This window comes from Podarcis raffonei, chromosome 1, assembly GCF_027172205.1.
Source record: "Podarcis raffonei isolate rPodRaf1 chromosome 1, rPodRaf1.pri, whole genome shotgun sequence".
In the NCBI taxonomy this organism is placed as follows: Eukaryota; Metazoa; Chordata; class Lepidosauria; order Squamata; family Lacertidae; genus Podarcis; species Podarcis raffonei.
The window spans coordinates 130,125,660-130,149,303 of NC_070602.1; the positions used below are offsets into that span (position 1 = coordinate 130,125,660).

General features: G+C 44.9%; 1 protein-coding gene across 12 annotated transcripts in view; it reads right to left on the reverse strand.

The window, feature by feature from the left end:
• ABI2 (abl interactor 2) overlaps positions 1–22,842 on the reverse strand; it is a 69,797-nt gene extending 46,955 nt beyond the window's left edge. For 7 of the 12 annotated variants that reach the window (XM_053366246.1, XM_053366221.1, XM_053366212.1 and 4 more), the window contains exon 1: positions 6,364–6,527. In XM_053366246.1, the coding sequence (XP_053222221.1) occupies positions 6,364–6,480 (117 nt within the window). In that variant the 5' untranslated portion in view covers positions 6,481–6,527. Of the gene's footprint in view, positions 1–6,363; positions 6,533–22,818 lie in introns of those variants that run through there. The other 5 variants (XM_053366184.1, XM_053366148.1, XM_053366230.1 and 2 more) reach the window with 4 other exon arrangements.
• Positions 22,843–23,644: the final 802 nt, after the last annotated feature.

Below are 23,644 nucleotides of genomic sequence, written 5' to 3' on the forward strand. Positions count from 1 at the left end.
CATTTCATCCCAAAGCATCCTTAACTGGGAGAATCTCTCAAGATTACTCAGTTTCCTTGTGCAGTAGTAATGTGAACATGCTCTGACCTCAAGGAATGAACAAACAGAAGTACTTATTAATTCAAAACTATTAGATCTTACTTAGTAAAACCGCTATTTCAGGAGGACTACGGTAGCTCCCAAATACCAAGTGGAGCCCTGTTGCATTCCAAGAATCAGTTATCCCACCAACATACTGTATTCCTTTTCAACTTGTGTGGCAAAGTAAAAACTTCCAACCCATCATACAGGAGAGAGAATAAATAAAAAAAGGCTTTGGGAAAAGTGCTGAGACTTTCCTTCCCTCACGCAAAGTTTATATATAACCAAATGGCAGAGTACAAAAATCACACTGTTTATTTCAGGACAACACTATGCTCTTGTCAGATTACCAACATGCAAGTATAGTTACATTGTTTTGCATTCAGCTATGAAGGTAATAATGAAGATTAAAAGTTGCGCTTCTTTCCCAGCAGAGCTTAAAAAATAAAAATCTTTATTTAGGTAAGAAGATAATAAGCCAGCTGCTTGTATCTTATGTTGCAGAGGATGTCCTCAAATGCATTTATCCCCTTCAAAGAAATGTGTGTGAGAGACAGAAAATAAGTACAGTCGTACCTTGGATCTCAAACGCCTTGGCTCCCAAACAAATCGGCTCCCGAACGATCGAAACCCAGAAGTGAGTGTTCCAGTTTTCAAACGATTTTTGGAAGCCGAACATCTGGTGCAGCTTCTATGGCTTCCTGCAGCCAATCAGAAGCTTTGGTTTCCAAACATTTTGAAAGTCAAATGGACTTCTGGAACAGATTCCATTCGACTTCCAAGGTACAACTGTATGTATGAATGTACATTAATGGCCCTGTACATCATGCCCACTAGCATCCTCGACCCTCCCACTGCCTAGGGTTCACCTACCTCAGAGGAAATACACACACAGACTCCCTGCTTCATGAAACCTACTTTTCCCCAACCCCTACAAACAGCTGTGTTTGAGCTCTCATGAGGAAACGTGAGTATAGCATATAGGAGTATAGCATGTAGATCAAGGGAAGTAATAGTGCCACTGTATTCTGCTCTGGTCAGACCTCACCTGGAGTACTGTGTCCAGTTCTGGGCACCACAGTTCAAGAAGGACACTGACAAACTGGAACGTGTCCAGAGGAGGGCAACCAAAATGGTCAAAGGCCTGGAAACGATGCCTTATGAGGAACGGCTAAGGGAGCTGGGCATGTTTAGCCTGGAGAAGAGGAGGTTAAGGGGTGAAATGATAGCCATGTTCAAATATATAAAAGGATGTCACATAGAGGAGGGAGAAAGGTTGTTTTCTGCTGCTCCAGAGAAGCGGACACGGAGCAATGGATCCAAACTACAAGAAAGAAGATTCCACCTAAACATTAGGAAGAACTTCCTGACAGTAAGAGCTGTTCGACAGTGGAATTTGCTGCCAAGGAGTGTGGTGGAGTCACCTTCTTTGGAGGTCTTTAAGCAGAGGCTTGACAACCATTTGTCAGGAGTGCTCTGATGGTGTTCCCTGCTTGACAGGGGGTTGGACTCGATGGCCCTTGTGGTCTCTTCCAACTCTATGATTCTATGATTCTATGAGTAGGGTTAAGTTAAGCCATACATAAATATTGTTGGCTGAATGAGTATACACAGCCCTTCACAATGTTTTTCCCTGAAAATCCAGGGATAGCCATGAGTGATTGATTGTACAGTGAAAAAGGGAAACATGCAAATGCATCCAACTAAGTTTTACTCAGTCAGTAGACTTATTGACATTGAAAGCCACTGGAGCCAATAGAACAGATCCTCTTGCAATTGGCTTTTTTCCCCCACAGGTCCCCCGCCCAGTACAGATCACATTTGTTTCCATTGGCTTCCATGGTGAAAATAAGAATTCAAGAGAATTTTTAATTCTACTGCATCTGACTTTTACCCAAACTCTATGGAAAACAGAGAAAGAGTTTGCACATGCAAACTGACTGATACATGGGAGAAAGAAGCAACCAAAAGTGTGGTGTCCCCGACAGTCTTTCAAAATTGCAAACCTACAAATGCAAGAAAGACAGCAACACTTGTGCTAAACTATGATTTAGAATAACGTCCAAATACAGTGGACGCTCGGGTTGCGAACGTGATATGTGCGGGAGGCGCGTTTGCAACCCGTAGTGGCGCGTCTGCGCACGCGCGGGTCACGATTTGGCGCTTCTGCGCATGCACGAGCGCCAAAACCCAGAATTAACCCGTTCCGGTACTTCCGGATTCGGCTCGGTGCACAACCTGAAAACACGCAACCTAATTATGATACACTAGCTTCAATACTGAACGCTCAACACCTGCATGTGTATACATATTTTTTCAAGAAATCATAAAATATTAAGTGAGAAACATTGTTCAATTTGCTACTTTTCAGTGTAGTACTATCCACAATGTCATTTTCAGAATTCTAGTACCCCATATATGTTTAGCAAGAATCCTCTGTAGTTACAGCCTCTTCTTATATCTGCATTTTGCAAATCGCTGGCTCATACAAGCTGCCTTCACATCCCACTCACTACTTCACCTATCTGTGTTAGGCTGCTTCTTTATAATATTCTGTAAAAATACATGCATTGCACTTCAGATATAAAGGGTGCACACATGTATAAATCACCCCCTTTTCCTTTAAAAATATGCCTGAATAGAGCAGAAAAGACCATGTTTCTACTTGCATATGTTGCAAATGAAAAAGCAGTGCATGTGTATAGTTATGTGGGAGTATAAAATGTCATTTAGAAACAGCAGGCTCACTTCAGCACATACATTAACTCTTTAAAAATTGGTGCAAGTGCTGAAGATCCTTTCAGTACTCACTCAGGCTACAAATACCATGCATACTTACGTAAAAGTAATCCCCACTAAACACTGTGATCCTTACTTCAGAGTAAACACACAGAGAATTAATCCACATATCTGAGAACAGTTTGCACAACAGAGGGAATCTGTTCCAAATTAAACTGAAATCTAATTTCTGCATCTGTAAATTCCCTTTTTTGCTTCGTTAAGTTGCACTCAAAACAATATACATTGGCTAAAGACACATTCCGGTTATTTTAGTCTTGCTTTCTTAAAAAAATCAGGCCCATATCACAGCAAAAACTATGGCTGCAAAGTGGGGTTTTTAAGTGATTTTGAAGTTCTCATTTTCCCAGTAATTCCTGGGAGGAAACCTAGTTTTCAGTGGTGCAGCCATACCTTGTTTTCCACTGGAAACTGCCATTCTGAAAACTAGCAGATTCTGAGTCATTTTCCAGCTTCACAATGACCCAGTTCAAATGTAACACTAAGCCAAACTATAGGTTAGCCCAAATGTGCAGGCATGTGGAGTCATGGAGATGAGATTGCAGCTGCTTTGTTACTTCTTCAGTCCTGTTGCTGCTGTGCTGCTATAAGGTAAACTATGGTTGGACTTAATCGAGTGTTATCAGAATTTGGGCTTGAGATTTATTTCACTCCACAAGCGGTAGCCAAGGTTTGTTCTTTGTTTACAGCTTGTGGTTGGTTTGAAGAAGCATGACCCTGGGTTTGGACAACATAAGTCAAATCATGACTTAGCTTGCAGTAGCAGGAGTATCACAATCTTTTATCCATGTTTTGGCTTAGAATTAAATGTGAACTGAGCAAGATCTATCTTCCACTCTGATCCTTATTAGTTACCCACCTTACATCATGTAATATAACAATTAAGTATCAAAAATCTGACAGAAAAATGTCTCAGCTCAAAAAGTATTGTTACCAGAACTATATGGAGAGAAAGCTTTAATCTGCACAGTTGGCTAAAATTTCTATCATTATATCAGACTCTGTGTTCCTCTGCAAACAATACTTCTTTAACCTTCTGCAAGCCTCAGTAAAACTCTCCAAGGCTATGATATCAGGGGGCGATGATAATTGCTCTCGCCACATCACACCACCATTTCAGCAAAGCCTGATCAGAAATTCAATCATCTCCAGGTCAAATGCCAGAATATTTTCCATCGTTATTATTAAAACTAAAAGCAAAAAATCCTACAAGCCTACCCGTTCCCACCATGATGCAACATGGAAAAAAGATCTCATTCATCCTGTGCTATAAAAGAAAAACTTTTGCTTAGTTCAGACCATTAGCTATTACGCATAAAGGACACCATGGTGAAACCATGGTACATGCACCAAGGCAGATCAACTACAAAAGCTCTCTGAACACACAAAGATAACCCAATTAATAGGTATGGTCATTCAAATAATGCAAATGAATCAATGCACATTCTCATTGTGGCATTGTAAATGCTCCACTCTTCCCTTGTTCTTCAAATAATACGTTAGAAGATACAGAGAAATATTCTATAAATGTCTTTTACTGTTTCTTGGTCTCTCCTCGAGAACTTGCTATACTTACATCATGGATACACTTATAAGGAAACAAATTCCAAGATTTCACAACCCTTACATGCCCCAAGCTATGTTATTTTTCAAATCAAAAACAGGTTGCAGAATTCACTTGTTGTAAAGAGACCTGACTATGCCGAGAGAAAATAAATTTGCCTTTCTTTTCTTTAACCATTCCTTTACATAAAGCCCAGAAAGCTTAGATTCATTAGAACGAGTTGGAAGGCAATGCAGACTTCAATAATAAGATAATAGGTACGTGAATAAAACCTAGGCATGTACTGAAGCAACAGATGCAGCTTCACAATGCCCACTAGAAGCAAAATCACCTGCATTCAGTTGTTAGCCATATCTGATTTCCCTTTCAATCAGCAATGCGTGGAAGACAAGCTGTCATTATGCCATTATTTATCATTATGCCATTATTTACCGTATATTTGGAACTTACACATATACACCCATCCCTGTGCCTTTGGAGATCTACTACTCATTTGCCTTGTCTCTCCTCAGCATCTTTTCACTATGCAGTCATTGACATGGCAGCTTCATTGAAAAATCTTTGAAAGACAAAATGCCAGTCAGCAGGCAGAGAGCTGCTGAATTGTATCAATGTGACATTTTAATGACACTGCATAGCATGCAATAATATGAGAATTAACCGTATCACCTCTCTCCTGCAAGTGTGCATGAAAGGCTGGTGTGGCGAGGATGCAATTTAAAATACTGTACATGCAACCTAAGCTAGGCCAACTGCCTGTTTGAATATTCAAGTATAATTTCAGCACGCAGCATGTTTATTCAGAAGGAAACTCGGTTGGTTTTTTCCTTCTCCCCAAGACACAGCAGAAATACCAAAATGTTAACCCACCCAGATGCAAGTAACCTCAACTACCACATCACAGGAGGAGCCCTGAAGATGCAGCTTAACATCATCACCTCCAGAACAATGTTGCCCGCTGAATATTTCAGCAGTAACGGGCAGTCTGGTGGCTTGGGAGTCTGAATTACAAGATCAACTAAAATCTCCTTATTCTGAGCATACTGTGATATTCTTAGCAGAGGAGGAGGAGGAGGGAAGAAGGCACTCCTTTATGAATGCACATCTGGCCACCCTATCTAGAAGGAGCGACACATTGGAAGGGGGAAAGGTCTGTTCTCAAATCATTTCACAGCAGCATCTGCCAAGAATCGTGTGCGCATTCACACACACACTTAACAAGCGCAGCATGAGCACAAATCACTCCACACAAGGCTGCGGAACGAGAAGCGTTTCCTCGAGGCTCTTAATCCCACGGTCGTGGGTTCGAGCCCCACGTTGGGCAAAGGATTCCTGCGCTGCAGGGGGCTAGGGGTGGGTGGGCTAGATGACCCTCGTGGTCCCTTCCAGATCTACGATCCGAAGGATCCCACGGCTTCTGCGATCCGCGAGCAGCAGGGGAGGGTCACCGGGAGGGCAAAAAAGGAAACCCGTCCCCATGTATTATTATTTTTTCTCTTGCGAGATTTTTTGATGAAGGGCGGGATAGAAATCTAATAAATAAAAATATTCATACCCCGCCCATCTGGCTGGGTCCCCCCCCCAAAAAAAAATGTCCACTGGCTTGCTCCACTGTTGTTTAAAAACACACACACAAAACGCGGGGCTGAGCCTGCGAAAGCGAGCATCTCTCCCAGCGCCCAAGATATGCCGAGGCGGCCTCTTGCGCGGACATCCCGCCGCAACACGCGTGTCGCCCTTTCCCACGACCGCCCAACCCCCACACTCCCGGGTCCAGGCCTCCAAAAGCACGAAACGGATGACGCCCTGAGATTTCCCCTCAGCAAGCGGCGGCGGGGTGGTTTTTTTTTGGGGGGGGGGTGGAGACCAGACCCGGTTGGGGGAAAGGCGCGCCCCCGCCCTGACACGTAACGCCGTACCTGTATGTAGTTGGTCTCGCAGTACTCGGCGACCCGCTCGAGGTTGGTGTAGCTGTCGAAGAGGGCCCGGCGCCCCCCGGGGATCTCCTCCTCCAGCAGCATCTGCAGCTCCGCCATCTTCACATGCTCGCGCGCTCCGTCCCGCCCCTCTTCCCTCTCCGCCCCCCCCCTCAACCCCGCGCCTCAGCCGCGGGGACGGACAGCCGCCCCCTCCCCTCTCTTCTCTACCTCACCCCCCCACCCCCCCCACACACACCCCTTGCCACGGACGCCCTCCGACGGCCCCCGGCCGCGGCGCCTCACGCTCTTTCCCCTCGCCGTGAGAGAAACACCCACCGGCCAGGCGTCGGCGGAGGCGCGGCGCAACCGGCCAACAGCGGCGGACGCCACTGCGCAGGCGCGGGGGGGCTTCCACAAGGGCTGCTCCTCCTCCCCCTTCCCCCCCTCCCTCTCTCCCGCGCGCGCTCTCCCTCGCTCACGCGCACGCGCGCATGCTCCCCGCTTCCCTCACACGCAAACTCCGCCTTCCGCGGTCTCGCGCCGTTCGGGCCGCTTCCGGTGTCCCCGTGTGCCCCGCCCCCCGTTCTCTCCCCCCCCCCCACGCTCGCGTCATGACGGCCTGTGGGGAGAAAGGCTTGGCGGGGGAGTTGGGGGGAGTGGAGTGAGGGATGCGATGGGGTGTCTCCTATGCCCACACATCCCCTTGTGTACGGAGAAAGGAATAGTGGTGGCTGGAGAGGAGGTGAACTGGATGCCACAATTCCACCAGGTGGGGGTGAGGGAGCTCATCCTGCCTCCCCCCTCCTAATAATAATAATAATAATAATAATAATACAGTGGTACCTCAGGTTACATACGCTTCAGGTTACATACGCTTCAGGTTACATACGCTTCAGGTTACAGACTCCACTAACTCAGAAATATTACCTCGGGTTAAGAACTTTGCTTCAGGATGAGAACAGAAATCGCATGGCGGCGGCAGCAGCAGGAGGCCCCATTAGCTAAAGTGGTGCTTCAGGTTAAGAACAGTTTTAGGTTAAGAACGGACCTCCAGAATGAATTAAGTACGTAACCAGAGGTACCACTGTAGTAATAATAAATAAATAAATAATTCAGCCTCCTTATCTCTTTTTCACAACATTCCATTTTCTTTTGTTACAGAAAGGCTGAGGTCTCAAATAGAGAATAAATGTTGATCATTGCACAAGGTAAATACACATACGTAAGTAAAGTCATACCTCGGGTTGAATGTGCTTCAGGTTGAGCGCTTTCGGGTTGTGCTCCATGGCAACCCCGAAGTAACGGAGTGTCTGCTCGCACATGTGCAGACGCTCAAAATGACATCGTGTGCGGAAGCAGCAAAACGTGACCCGCGCAGACGCGCCGTCGTGTCTTGCGTTCCATTCAGGATGCGAATGGAGCTCCGGAACGGATCCCGTTCGCATCCCGAGGTACCACTGTATATAAACCACATGCCTAACATAGCACAGGAGAGCAATCCAAAAGTTTTGACCTATGAAGCCGTAAACGGCTCCAGACCACAATACCTCTTTCCATAGGTACCTACCCAGACCCTGAGATCATCATCTGAGGCGCTTCTTCGTGTGCCTCCTGAAGAGGTCCGGAGGGTGGCAACACGAGAACAGGGCCTTCTCTGCAGTGGCTCCCCGTCTGTGAAATGCTCTCCTCAGGGAAGTTCACCTGGCGCCTTCATTATACACCTTTAGGCGCCAGGCAAAAGTGTTCCTTTCTAACCAGGTCTTTGGTTGATTTGATTGACATCCTATGCCCTTTTAAAATGGTTATTGGGTTGCTGTTTTTATTTTGATGATATATTTTGTAGTTTTATATTTTGATTTTGTTCTGTGAACCACCCTGAAGGCAGTATATTATTATTATTATTATTATTATTATTATTATTAATAATAATAATAATAAAGCCATCTTGGCTCTCCTAAAGACTCTCAATATTTCCTCTGCCTCCTTAATCCCCCTTGCCTGAGAACAGGTAGGCAGATAGCAATTAAGGGAAGTTTTTGAAGGGATTCCTCTCCTATATCTATATCCAGATGCTCTGCGTTGAGGGATGTCCGCTGGTCATCCTGATGGTCTTATTAAGTGCTAATGTATTGTGTAAACTGTGTCTGGAACTTTGTGAAACTTGCTAAAGTCTCAGGAATATCACACCTTGGCCTGCCTGAGCCACAGTAACCCCACCTTGTGTGTGATGTAATTTCTGACTGTTTGTAGAGGGGGTGTCCTCCTTCTCCACACCAAAATGCAAACCCTGAAAAGAGATGTTTCTTCTTGGTTCTAGGGTCTCTCTTGCCTCCTCGCTAGGAGGGGAGAGAATTCTGTCGCAACAGAAAAATAAAGATCTGCCTTGCTTTCACTGCATCCTGCCTCCATCCATCTCTGACAGATCCTGGACTTAGGGGACTCAGTCCCTTGGGGAGTTGGGTAGCAAAAGCCAACCACCCTTATTTTTCTATATCACTTTCATTAATTTACTGTATTTTTCGCTCTATAAGACGCACCAGACCACAAGACGCACCTAGTTTTTGGAGGAGGAAAACAAGAAAAAAAATATTCTGAATCTCAGAAGCCAGAACAGCAAGAGGGATCGCTGCGCAATGAAAGCAGCAATCCCTCTCGCTGTTCTGGCTTCTGGGATAGCTGCACAGCCTGCATTCGCTCCATAAGACACACACACACATTTCCCCTTACTTTTTAGGAGGGAAAAAGTGAGTCTTATAGAGCAAAAAATACGGTATTTATTGAATTTTTATACCGTCCTATAGCCGGATGTCTCGAGGCAGTTCACAGAACAAAATCAAAATATAGAGCTGTGATAAACCTAATCAAAATAAGAACGACAACCCAATAACATCCCCCACAAAAAGAACCACATTTTAAAAGAGCATATGTGTTGCAAATGAGGTTATTTTTCCTTTTCGCCCTTCGCACACGGCCTTGAACCAGCACACAGCCTTCTGGAACCCAATCTCTTGTTTAATGGGTCATTTACTTACTTGCTGTTGTTGTTTTTCAGAAATGCATTATTATTTATAAGCCATCCTAATTTGAGAATTGTACATAGTACCATAGAATTTTAGAGGGACCACGAGGGTCATCTAGTCCAACCCCCTGCAGTGCAGGAATATTTTGCCCAACATGAGGCTTGAACCAACAACCCTGAGATTAAGAGTCTCGTGCTCTACCAACTGAGCTTTTTTATTTTTAAAAGGGGAAGCCCACAAAATTTATGGCTGGGTAAAAGAGTAAAAGATTTATTGCAGGATAAGCGTTTGGGGACCAAATGTGTGGCAAGTCTTGCCTGGAACTAGGCTCTAATCCACAAAAAGTTTGTGCCGTAATAAATCTGTTAAAATTCACAGTACTTATTGGTTCTTGCAACAGACTAATGCGGCTACCCCTCTGGAATCTTAACTGGAAAGATTGCTTCAGATATTATTTCTAATAAACATATATTCACCAGCCACAATGTGCTAGGTGCTGCCTCTGGGCTTCTTACCAATTTCTGAAAGGAGACTAGGATTCTTGCAAAAGACTGCTAGACTTGGTCGGCCTTTGTCTGATCCAGAACAGCACTTTTCTTGTTCTTAAACGAGAGTGCTCTTGGGAATACATAACATAGATTTTGCCTTAACTGAGCACACAATCTTGCTTTGTTAATTTAAAACATGTCAGTGGATCACAAGGGCTCTATTAATAAAGTAGACCACACAAGACTGAAGTCAGCCCGTCCCTCCTATACGAAAGGTAATCTTATGCATACTTACTTAGAAGCAAGCCCCACTGGGGAGAGTGGGAATCAATGCTTTTAATTTATTTTTATTTTTATAATGTGTTACGTTCCATGGGTAGCTAACAGAGTTGTAACCCTCTCGTTAAAATCAACAGGACTTCACCATGCTTAACTTTGGCTAGATCATGCCCAAGGTTTGAAACCTTTGCACAGTGGAGGCTTAAAAAATAATCATAAAATTGACTAGAATATAAATTGATGTAGCTACTGTTGAGAGTAGTTAAAACAAGAATTGAGAAATACCTATTACTGTCACAAAGATAAATGACTTTTGGAATACTGATGATCTCTTTGTAAAAATACGTATGCAGAGAAATAGCATCCCGCTGAATAACTCCTCTCATATTGCACATTAGCCTTCCTGGATTATAATTTCAATCATTAAACCTACTGAAAGCCACAACAAGGCCAAACTCCCTGTTTAGAGTTTAGAAAAACAAATGCATCTTTTTCCTCTGGAGAGACGGTAACAAGCAGAGTTCCCTAATGTTGCATATATTTCCAGAATGCTTTTGTATTTTGTCGTTATTTGTCACATGAAATGGTGGATAAATAATATTCCCCACTCCTAAATTGTAGGCTGTCAAAACATGAGATATCCAATACCTGAAAACGAATGCTCAGGCTGATACACATGAGTTCGAATTGTGTATCCACTGGATCCCTAAATGATTATTAGGATTTATCCATGTTGCATAAATTATACATGCATAGTCCACTAAGTGCAAAGTATTTCCACTATTCTGGAATAAATGAGATTTTACCGTTCTGTTTATACCTGTCTTAGAAAAGATTAATTACTGGTTCTCATGAAAGTTATATCCAATTCCACCAAGTATTTATAAGACAATAAAGAACTAGGAAGGACAAAATTGGATGCCATTTTCCAGCATTCAGCTGTGAATTTATAGCCGTCAAAGCTGTATTGCAGCAGAGCAACACCCTTGTGAAAATTTCATTTCGGTATGTTAAGTCGAGAATCAATTACATAGGAAAAGGTGCAGTTTTCAAGTGCCTCTTTGTGGAACAGTCTTCTTGTTCTAAATTAAACTGCTCGAAGATAAGGCAGCATGCAGATGACTTCCTCTGTGGCTGGTTTAGCACTGTAGCGCTAAATCAGAAAAAAAAAAGGGAAAGGCATTTCAGGAAAGAGGTGCCAACTATCTTTTGTCAAACTCTTTGCACTTATTCTTTTGGACTGAGGAGCCCTTGGTAGTTCGCCACTCCTTAGTCCGCCGTTTGGACTACCAGGTATCAAACATTGGTTGGCACAGTGAACAGCACACCTAACAAATGAAAAGAAAAAACCTTTATCTGCAGTACACACATACATCATTTAGTGATAGGTGATGAACAAGGTCCCCTCAGTTTGATTCATAATCGCTTCATTATTTACAAGCTTTGTCTTCTGTTTTCCAAGAGTGCCCCCACCACACGAACACACATTTTTCAATTGTTCCCCCTCCTTTAATCTGCCCTAGAGGGCGACTTGGAAGAAGGCTCCCCCTACCCAAAATGCACCCAAAAGCCAATAAATGTTTTACGTGTGAATGGAGAAACACTAATCACATAAAACATTTGGAAGAACTGGGTCGAAAAGAGATGCTCTTTTGAAAACAAAAAGCTGCCTAGGCAGGTGATCCGATCATATGGTTCACAGGAAACAAGACGGATTTCATTGAGCGTTAAGAGGCCAAGCAATATTGACACGTTCACCTACAAAGTGTGGGGTCTAGTCTGCACAGAATCACAGAGCAGAACGTTTGGGAGAAACGATGCTTCAGTTATATTGCACCTGTGCATTACGGGATGATCAGTCAATTATTAAGGTAAAGGTAAAGGGACCTCTGACCACTAGGTCCAGTCGCGGATGACTCTGGGGTTGCGAGGCTCATCTCACTTTATTGGCCAAGGGAGCAAGTGTACAGCTTCCAGGTCGTGTGGCCAGCATGACTAAGCCTCTTCTGGCGAACCAGAGCAGTGCACGGAAACGCCGTTTACCTTCCCGCCAGAGCGGTACCTATTTATCTACTTGCACTCTGACGTGCTTTCAAACTGCTAGGTTGGCAGGAGCAGGGACCGAGCAGCAGGAGCTCACCCCGTCGCGGGGATTTGAACCACCGACCTTCTGATCGGCAAGTCCTAGGCTCTGTGGCTTAACCCACAGCGCCACCCATGTCCCGAGTCAATTATTACAAATTTACTAATATTACTCATTGGGACTCATTGGGACTGCCTCCTTAGGCTTCTGTGTCAGGGATTTGCGTGCAGGGAGAGGTCCAGCTCATGTGTAGCACCTCCCTAAGAGATCTGGACTGCGTTGGTGAAATATGCAAACAAAAGTGATTACCCAATTGTGTCTACTTTTGAAGGAATGGGTTTCCCAAATCTAAAACCTGACTGTGCAGTCAGTCTGGAACGGGCCCCCAAATTCCCGTTTCTCCTTCTCGAAGGGTGCATTAGCTAAAAACCATTAACTTGAGCTCGTGTATAACAGGAACCCAGCTGTACAAACATAACCGTCTCCCTTATCAGTCCATGAAGGCTGGTAATGACGGATGGCCTTGTCAGTTCCAAGTGGAGCAGGGATAGCACGTCTGGGTCTTATCTTACATCCTGACCACACTGATGCACAGACCTTGTCAGCCCCCACGCCCGGGAACAGCACCAGGAGTGCTCTTAGAGTTGGTGACCTTCTTACCCCAAGATAAGGAATACAGGAACAAGAACATCCTTTTATGGTCAAGAGAACCGGAACAGGAACATCTGTTTATGGTCATGGATGTCAACTTACGTGTATAAGCTGACGTGTCTGGATTCCTGGGGAAGGGGGGAGAGGGTGCCTGGAGGATATATATACTGTATGCAATTTCTCTTGCTTTTGTGCTTGCTGTGAACTGATTAACGCAGTGCCTTCTGCTATCCGGAGAGCAGAATAAACTCTTTCTCTGAACCAAACCTCGGTGTCATTTGACTTCCTTCCTCCCGCCCGGGAGCAACGCTCAGCCAACCAATCGGTAAAGTCTAATAAGGCTACATTTCGGCTTTCACTGAGGTGGCAAACCTGTGTCTGAGACTGTAGGTGTGACTCTGAGCTACCATGAATGATTGAATGCTGCTTCTTTCAAAAAGGTCCCCATCAAAGAAACCTAGATGTCAGGGATAATGGTTCTAGCTTAGCTTTCTCCCTGACATACTAGTTTTCTGTGAGCAGGGGTTTATTTTTGCAAGACGGAATATTCAGTTATATGCCCATTGTCATCCAAAGCTCTATAACCCAGAGCAGATTAACCACCTCGCTGAGAACTCAGTTTCCTCAGTAATCTCGGGCAAATCACTCATCACCTCTACAACTCTTCTTTGATTAGGTAAAGGTAAAGGTACCCCTGCCCGTACGGGCCAGTCTTGACAGACTCTAGGGTTGTGCGCCCATCTCACTTAAGAGGCCGGGGGCCAGCGCTGTCCGGAGACACTTCCGGGTCACGTGGCCAGCGTGACAAAGCTGCATCTGGCGAGCCAGCGCAGCACACGGAACACCGTTTACCTTCCCGCCAGTAAGCGGTCCCTATTTATCTACTTGCACCTGGGGGTGCTTTCGAACTGCTAGGTTGGCAGGCGCTGGGACCGAGCAACGGGAGCGCACCCCGCTGCGGGGATTCGAACCGCCGACCTTTCGATCGGCAAGCCCTAGGCGCTGAGGCTTTTACCCACAGCGCCACCCACGTCCCTCTTCTTTGATTAGGCTACCCCAAAGCCAGGATGTCGGAAGAATTCTTTCCCGTTTATCCCTCTGCCATATGTGCATCATTTCACACATGTGAATTATTTCTATAGGAGCTGAACTCTTTAAAAATTGAGCATTTATATCGTTGTTTGTTACAATCTTTCATTGAGATGCAATCAGAGCATTTGTAGGGGGATTAATATATTTGGCTGTGTAGGGAGGCTGAAGAGGAAAATGGTTATAAACTAAAAATATTTCTGGAACACTACAGTGTGTAAAAGTTCCATTAACCCCAGTTCCAACGGCGCAAGCAGCTTCATCACAACATGAAACAAGTGGCCACAGTACTGGAGGCAGTGGCAGGCAGCTCAGTCCATAGACTTTCCAAATACTTCCATTGATTTAAGTAGAACATGTTTCTAAGGAATACTAGCCTTAGATTAAGTCATAAGGATTAATGTAGATTAAATTAACCCATGATCCACCAGATATTGGTGGATTCCAAAGCCCACCAGCCCCTGCCAACCTGGCCAGGGTTCAGGGACAGGGAGAGGTAAATTTCACACATTATCCAAACAGCCAAACATTCCCTCTCCGTGCCATAAAGGAGAGGCTTATATAAAAGGTGTTGACCATGACAGCTATGGGACGCGGGTGGCTCTGTGAGTTAAACCACAGAGCATAGGACTTGCTGATCAGAAGGTCGGCGGTTCGAATCCCCATGACAGGGTGAGCTCCCGTTGCTCGGTCCCTGCTCCTTCCAACCTAGCAGTTCAAAAGCACGTCAAAGTGCAAGTAGATAAATAGGTACCACTCCAGCGGGAAGGTAAACGATGTTTCCGTGCGCTGCTCTGGTTCGCCAGAAGCAGCTTAGTCATGCTGGCCACATGACCTGGAAGCTGTACGCCGGCTCCCTCGGCCAATAAAGCGAGATGAGCACCGCAACCCCAGAGTCGGGGTCCCTTTACCTTTACCTTTTAACCATGACAGATACATCTTCATTCTTTGCTTGTGAGCATTCTCCCTTCTTTTATTTTCCTTCATAGATTTATATACCACTCAAAACCAAGATAGTACGTAAGCGGCTTACAAAATAACCACATACCATATGAATGTCCTAACAAGTCATGAAATGGGGGAATTGCGATGCAATGCAATATAGAATGTTAAGATTTCTCCAAAGCCAAAATGTAGAAGTGCATTTTGAAAACATCTTAGAAAGTCACGGTTCCCTTTGCTCTTCCTCCCTACCTCTTGCCAAAGCACATTAGCCTGACTTCCAAATTCATCTGGTTTGAAACAGAATGCTGGGTTAGTTGGACCGTAGTTTGATCCAGCAAGACCTAAACTCTTAAAAACTCCAGCACCTCAATCACTATCTTCCCTTGTGTGTTTTCACCTCACAAGCATCCCTTGTTTCGAAACAATCCCAGGGCAGTTTCAAGATGTTTGGAAAATAACCATGGAGACACCACAAAATACAAGGACTGCTGCATCGATGTGTTTGGCTTCCTCTGAATCCCCTTGAATTATCTCAGTCTTAAAGAATGAATCATTTGTATGTCACGTACCTCCAGACACGGGACAATCCTTGATGTATTTCACAGCCAAGGAAACAAATGTTTATAAAGAAGAGTCTTTCTCTTTGTCCCTGCTCTGTAAGTTTTTCCACCTGAGATTCTCCATGCTTGTAAAAAGTTTCACGATCCAAACTCTTAGGGTAAAAGAGAAGACATCTGCAATCTAAGCTGTTTGCTAATCCTGTTTATTTTATCTTTTCTTTTTTACTGAGTTAAGACTCCGTAAACCTTATTTATATTTTATAAGTCACTTTGTTTGACATAGCTATGCAGGGATAATTAAATAATTCATACTCTGCTAGGGATACATAGATTTACATTTAATGTGGACAACTGTCATCTAGATTGTGATACTTGATTTTCTTAGATTTAAGAATCAATATAAAAGGCGTTCATCCCATTCCTTCCAGCTGTGTGCCTACTTGTGCAAGCCTAAGCATGATTACTCAGAAATGAGTAAGTACTACTAAGTTCAATGGAGCTTACCCCATAGTAAGGGTGCTTTAGATTTTCAACCTTTTGCGCCATTCCCCCATTTGTTTGTCATCAATTAGTGCATCCTTTATTGATCTGCTTGTGGGACATAAAAGGAGTTTCCATTAAAGAGAAACTCACCGTCACATGATCTGAACAGACATGAAGAACATTACGCCACATGAAGAGGCTGCCTCAGAGGCTACCTCTCTCGCCCTGACCTAGCCACTGTGATCCATGTGACGGTCACCTCCAGACTGGATTATTGTAACTCGCTCTACGTGGGGCTGCCCTAGAGACTGACCCACAAACTCCAGCGGGTGCAGAATGCTGCAGCGAGACTCCTTACGGGGTCCTTGCTGCGAGATCACATTCACCCGGTGCTATACCAGCTGCACTGGCTCCCGGTGGAGTACAGGATCAGGTTTAAGGTGCTGGTTTTAACCTTTAAAGCCCTATACGGCCTAGGACCCTCGTACCTACGGGGCCGCCTCTCCTGGTATGTCCCACAGAAGAATTTACGATCTTCAAACAAAAACATCTTGGAGGTCCCAGGCCACAGAGAGGTTAGGCTGGCCTCAACTAGAGCCAGGGCTTTCTCGGCTGTGGCTCCGACCTGGTGGAATGCTCTGTCACAAGAGACTAGGGCCCTGCGGGACTTGACATCTTTCCGCAGGGCCTGCAAGACAGAGCTGTTCCGCCAAGCCTTTGGCCAGGGCACAACCTAACTCCCTCCTTTGGCAATTTACCCAATGGTTGCCATTAATCTGATCTGAAGTAATTTTTTAATGAAATGATTTTAAAATGTTGTCTTATTTTATTGCTGTTAGCCGCCCTGAGCCCGGCCTCAGCTGGGGAGGGCGGGATACAAATAAAAAAATTATTATTATTATTTGCTGGGCAGGAGGCAAGACCTTCTATTTGCCATGTCAAACCACATGTTGAAGCCTTCCAACTAACCCTTCACTCAGCAAACTGAGATTCTTATAAATAATTCTTCCATTTCTAGAACTGCCGTAGAAGATAATCTTGAAAGGAAGAAGCACAAGGAGACATAAACTTGTCTTTTCTTCCTCCGGGAAACATCTTTTTGTTTTTACTTGGGGCCCCTACAGATGGGTTTTGTTTTTTGCCAGTGTATTCTGCAGCACGTTGTTGACCCAAGAATAGTGCAGTAGTGGTGAATTCATGCTGGACATAATCCCAACTTATCAGTAGTTCTGCATTGCTTCTCCAATGTGCTTGCATTATTTCCATCTGGTGGGTCCTTCTTAAGGAAAGTGAAACCACCCAGAACGTTATGTTGAAATCCTGTAACTTTTTACACTACAGTGGTACCTCAGGTTAAGAACTTAGTTCGTTCCAGAGGTCCGTTCTTAACCTGAAACTGTTCTTAACCTGAGGTACCACTTTAGCTAATGGGGCCGCCGCACCACCCTGGGGTGCCTTGAAGGATGGTCAGGGGTGCCGCGGGCAACACTGGCCTCTGTCCCACTTTCCTTCCCTTCCTCCTCTGATACCCTCTCGTGTCTCTGCCTCCCAAAGGCTTGCACAGCTGTTTGTTGCAGCAGCCCTGGCTATAAGCGCCGCAGGTGAATGCTGCCTCTGGGGCTGGCCAGGGGGGGCTTCCCAGGCTCCTGTGGGGCAGTGTGAAGAGGCACCTGTCTTTGGGGCAGGGGGGGGCAGCTCAGAGACCGGGGCGAGCAACTGAGGCTGCCCGGAGGACTCCCAAGGACAGGGGAGAGGAGGTTGAAGGAACACTCCACAAGCGAACGTGTTTGAAAAAGGGTGAGAGGCTGCCACCTCTGAAGGCAAGGGGGGGCCTAACTGGGCTCCTGTGACCCACAGGGGTGCCGCAGAAAGAATGCAGTTGGTCACGGGAGTCGCGGACTCAGAAAGGTTGAAAACCTCTGACAAAGGGCATCAAGAGAAGCACCAGTTCCCAGCATTCTTGGGGCGGCAGGAATGTGTTTTAAAGGTTTACTGTTTTAGTGTCCTAGTCACTGGTAGACTTCAGGATCATGGGCCTAGGATCCTGACCTTTGGGCACCAATGCCTAAGTCTGCCTCTCTCTTTTTGCAGGTCTCTGTGCTCCAAAGCCTTCATTCATTTGAATTTAAATCTGAAAATCCCTCTTGCCGTGACGGTGACAAGAGTGGTCTCCTTATAATCAACGTTCTGGCTACTCATAATGATGAAATATATCGCTTGAATCCAGAAGGCTGTAATTGGAATTCCATTTAATTTCACTAATTCCAACAAATTAGTCCCCTTCTGTCAGATTCAATGGTATTCTAAAGTGGAGAAAATCTTAACTCTCTCAGTCTTCATTATCATAATAAACACCTCCTTTGGGAGAGCATTTACCCATTATTAGAATGTTTTGTGCATAACAGTTAAAGCCATGGTTTTCCCAGTAGTGATGTATGGAAGTGAGAGCTGGACCATCAAGAAGGCTGATCGCCAAAGAATTGATGCTTTTGAATTATGGTGCTGGAATAGAGACTCTTGAGAGTCCCATGGACTGCAAGAAGATCAAACGTATCCATTCTGAAGGAAATCAGCCCTGAGTGCTCACTGGAAGGACAGATCGTGGAGTTGAGGCTCCAATACTTTGGCCACCTCATGAGAAGAGAAGACTCCCTGGAAAAGACCCTGATGTTGGGAAAGATGGAGGGCACAAGGAGAAGGGGACGACAGAGGATGAGATGGTTGGACAGTGTTCTTGAAGCTACAAACATGAGCCTGACCAAACTGCAGGAGGCAGTGGAAGACAGGAGTGCCTGGCGTGCTCTGGTCCATGGGGTCACGAGGAGTTGGACACGACTAAACAACTAAACAACAACAAAATGATCAGGAGGGGGGTGATTTTAAAATAGCCCTAGTAAGACCCACTAGAAACCAAGATATTTATCAATGGCTGATTCAGATAATATTAGTCATATGTGTATTCTGTGAGTGTGTGTGCAGAGAGAGAGAGAAAACACAATAGATTTAAAAGGTTCATTTTGAGCTTCCCTCTGTGCACCAATTTGACGATGTCCTCTGCAGTACGAAGCATATTTTTACAGGAACTCCATCCATTTTTTCCCCTTTTCATTACTATTTTTCAGCAGAATTCGTAGACTGAAAGGATTCTAGAGGCTGCCTCTTTAGGTACAACAATGACTCACTGGTTCTTTCTGCCCAATACAATGTATTTATCTCCTATGGAGATAAATAAAAAGCTTTTCTTTGCCAAAGACAAGAAGACTCACTAGAAGACAAGCAAAAGGGTGGGTTTTTTTCTTCCAACAGCATGACCTCATAACACATGAGATATGGGACAGGCAGACAATTCCGAAGGCTTGAAGAGCAAAAGCCTTAGTGATTTCACAGCAGCGGCTAATGAGGATCTGACACAGGGATTAGTTTTTAAATGGTGTTAAAAATCATTCTGAAACAACTGGGAAAACACCCCTTGTTTTTCTGAAATCCCTCCCCTAAAGATGCTCCTATCATCATAAGGAGGAGGTGATACTAGACCAGGACAGTCGGCCCTCGGGATATTTTTTCTGGCCCCTGGCAACAATTGATGCTCCCATTCCCTGCAGCCCTTAAGCTGCCTTCCTAAAGGAACTGGGCTTTGGGAAGGAGGCATGGGGCTCTGGCAGGGTCCTAGAGCCCTCCAACCTCCTTCCCAAAGTCTAATTAGCCGTTTCCCAGCTTCGGACCATGCCAGAGCTTTGCACCTCCTTTCCAAAGCCCAGTGCCTCGCTTTGTCAGCTTTGGGAAGGCAGTGAGAGGGCTGGGGGAGGCATCAAATTTTGGCCTTGCCTCCCCACCCTGCACAAGGCAGTGTGTGACCCACAGGTTCCGTGTCAAAGTACTCTTGTGTCCCATTTGGTATGAAAAGTTGGACTGCCCTGCTCCAGACAGATTAATGTGGGATTAATGGGATTTGTTGGCAGTCCACTTCGGGGTATATATGTTTGAAGCTGGAGCTTTGGTCACAGTAAAGGTAAAGGGACCCCTGACCATTAGGTCCAGTTGTGGCCGACTCTGGGGTTGCAGTGCTCATCTCGCTTTATTGGCCTAGGGAACCGGCGTACAGCTTCCAGGTCATGTGGCCAGCATGACTAAGCCGCTTCTGGCGAACAAGAGCAGCGCACGGAAACACCGTTTACCTTCCCGCCGGAGCGGTACCTATTTATCTACTTGCACTTTGACGTGCTTTCAAACTGCTAGGTTGGCAGGAGCTGGGACCGAGCAACGGGAGCTCATCCCATCACGGGGATTCGAACCGCCAACCTTCTGATCAGCAAGTCCTAGGCTCTGTGGTTTAACCCACAGTGCCACTGCGTCCCTCCTTGGTCACAATGGAATGCTTTAAATTTTTAGTTGTAACTTTTAACTTATGCCAATAAAGGCTAGATGCATCAGTAAAATCATAAAATCATACAAAGTCATCCATACAATATATGAAAGACTAGATAACCACCATTGAATAAATCAGTCAACTTTAGATTTAGCTTTAAATATCTCGGCTAAGTACCCTGAAATAATCTTGGTAGTTTTGGAAGTATCATCCCTCAACGAATACTGGATTACAGACTCTTTGCAAATCAATGTTTTGAGCTGTAAGGGAGTCACTAGGAGATCTCTGCGATGGGAGTGGAGAAGAGAACAATCCAAAATTATGTGATGTATTGTATCTGGTGTTTTCTTAATACAGGAACAGAATCTGTTCTGGAAGGGGATTTTTGAAACCTTCCAAACAATACAGATGAGGGGGCTGCATTTAGACGAGCTAGCATAAAATCTCTGTGATGCGATGGAATTTCTAAATTATAAAAGTAATTAGGCTCCATGGTGGGGCTGCAATCCTAACTAAGCAGATGAACATACAAAAGGCTGGGAGGGGTAGAGTTTTTGGATTTCATGATCTAGCATCCTCTGCTTGATGAGAGAGAAGATTTGTGAGTCATCCAATAGAAGAAGGATTGCAATCCCTATTTGCCTGAATTTCAGGGTAATATCAGAAAACCATATAGAATTATGTATATCTCTCAATGAAGAAGTTACAGTAGTAAGCTTTCTGGGTCTGTATTAAAACAAAATTTTAGCCAGTAATTTTAGTTGCTGGAAAAGCAATGACAAACCTAGACAGCATCTTAAAAAGCAGAGACATCACTTTGCCAACAAAGGTCCGTATAGTTAAAGCTATGGTTTTCCCAGTAGTGATGTATGGAGGTGAGAACTGGACCATAAAGAAGGCTGATCGCCGAAGAATGGATGCTTTTGAATTATGATGCTGGAGCAGACTCTTGAGAGTCCCATGGACTGCAAGAAGATCAAACCGCTCTATTAAGGAAATCAGCCCTGAGTGCTCACTGGAAGGACAGATCCTGAAGCTGAGACTCCAATACTTTGGCCACCGCATGAGAAGAGAAGACTCCCTGGAAAAGACCCTGATGTTGGGAAAGATGGAGGGCACAAGGAGAAGGGGACAACAGAGGACGAGATGGTTGGATAGTGTTCACAAAGCTACCAGCATGAGTTTGACCAAAGTGCGGGAGGCAGTGGAAGACAGGAGTGCCTGGCATGCTCTGGTCCATGGGATCACGAAGAGTCGGACATGACTAAACGACTAAGCAACAACAACAGGATCTTAGGTGATATCCATGGTCTTTGGTGGCAAAGATTTGGCTGGGTCCTTCCCATAGGAGATTACAGAGCCTCTCCTTAGGCAGATTCTGCTTCACTCGTTCCTGACTTGCGAACCCTGATGGTATGGTTGCATAAATACACTGGCATTGTTTGAGTGCAGCCAGAGAAGGAGAATTCACCCCAGAACTGCACCCCAGGGAAGGTTCTGATGAGATTGCTTTTGCGGTACTGTATTAGCTATGAGGGCATCAATTCAGGAGTGTTTCCGTGTTAGAATAATTGAAAGGCACATTCAACCTGATGTAAGTGAATAATAGGCCCTCGTGATTATAACAGTGCATTTCTAGTGAAATCAACTGGGCATCTTCACCTCCTTGCCACTAAGCGTGGCGCTTCAACCCTGCGTGGCTTTTGGCCAACTCTCTGCGAAACGATAAAGCTGTCTGTGGTTGCCAGCAATGACATAACCACTTTTTAGGCAGCTGCATATTGCAATTCAGCCTTTGCTACTTGCCTAGAAAAAATAGCTAGGTAGAACCTGGAGCTTAATAACCAGGCAGGGTTGGGATGTCTCCCGAAGGTAAAGGCAGAAGGTGCTGACCTGGAAATGAGAGTACTTGTGAAGGAGATCTAATCAGAGTGGGAAGGAATTAATACTGAAGTTATCCAGGCTACCTGTTTCCATTTTAAAGAAGGGGTGGGGCGCCTATGGCCCTCTGGACTCCCAACGCCCATAAACCAGTGATCAGGGGAGATGGGATTTGTGGTCCAGTATCACAGTATCCCTGGTCTATAGGATGACAAAAGCCATTATTTGATAATCCAGTAAGAAGTAAGCAGCACATAAGTGGCGCACAAAACACTACCAAACCATTCTACATTCTAAATCTTATATTAATAATCCAAAAATTGAGAGAACAAGATACACAATCTACTACAGAAGCCACAAACAGAAAACTCATTCAAGAGGGACAAATGAAAAACTATTGCGATCCAGGCAAATACAAATTCCACTATATCATTTCTTAATTCAACTATTGGACATTGTTTTTGAAAACAATTTCTTCCGATACAAAAATGATTTTTATGTCCAAATTAAGGGTGTTGCCAGGGGTGCAACCCTTGCCCCATCTGTGGCTAACATCCACATGATTGACTTTGAGAATAAATATTTTTTTTCCAGAATCTAACTTACTTACTTCTTACTGGTCTACTACGAGAATTGGCAGCACAGGTTCATTTCTTCATTATTTGATAATCAGCATACAGAATTACAAAGTCTGCCCAATGCCCGTGCAACCGTAACCGTATCTCTTGCCATCTCTTGGTCTTTTTAAAAATACCCTGTTTAGGAAAGCGATCTCTTTGGCAACAGTATGTCCATGAATTTTTTAGTGACGCCTCTTGTATTAGGCTGCGCATATATACAGTGCTTCAGTCATAACAGTGACTGCTCAAGTTCCTTTGCGTTTTGCGAGCTGTGCTTGCAGATCCTCTTTATTCTCCTGCATGCAAATCAAAAAGCATGGTGACAGCATGCAAACTCCATCTCCTGTTAGTGTCGTCTGGCTTTGACATTGGAAGCACAAAAACATTTGGATGATGAGTCATCGGAGAGAAAGCCGCTGCCCTCCTCCTCCCATGTGATACGTTTCACTCTTTTTCCATAAGGCAGCCCAACTTTAGATCTGTCGACGTTGCTGCCACGCAGTTATTTCGCAAGAGCAGAGGGGTCTGCTAAGGCCTGGCAGAAACGTCAGCTCAGAGAGGTCTGGATGGAGAACAGAGATCGGAAGTCACTTCAGCAGATGGTGTCTTGCAAAAGCTAGACCCTTAGGAGACGCTCACATGACAAAACCTGACATCGGTCTTGGCTGCTAGACAAGCGCAATGTTCCATACAGCTGTCTGTGGTTTTTTCTGATCAGTGTGTGAAATGATAATTCACTGCATTGGGGTCTCAGCTGAAAATCAGTGTGGCCAAGCCGCAGTTCCTCTCTGCTGGGTGATTCAAGCGACATGTGAT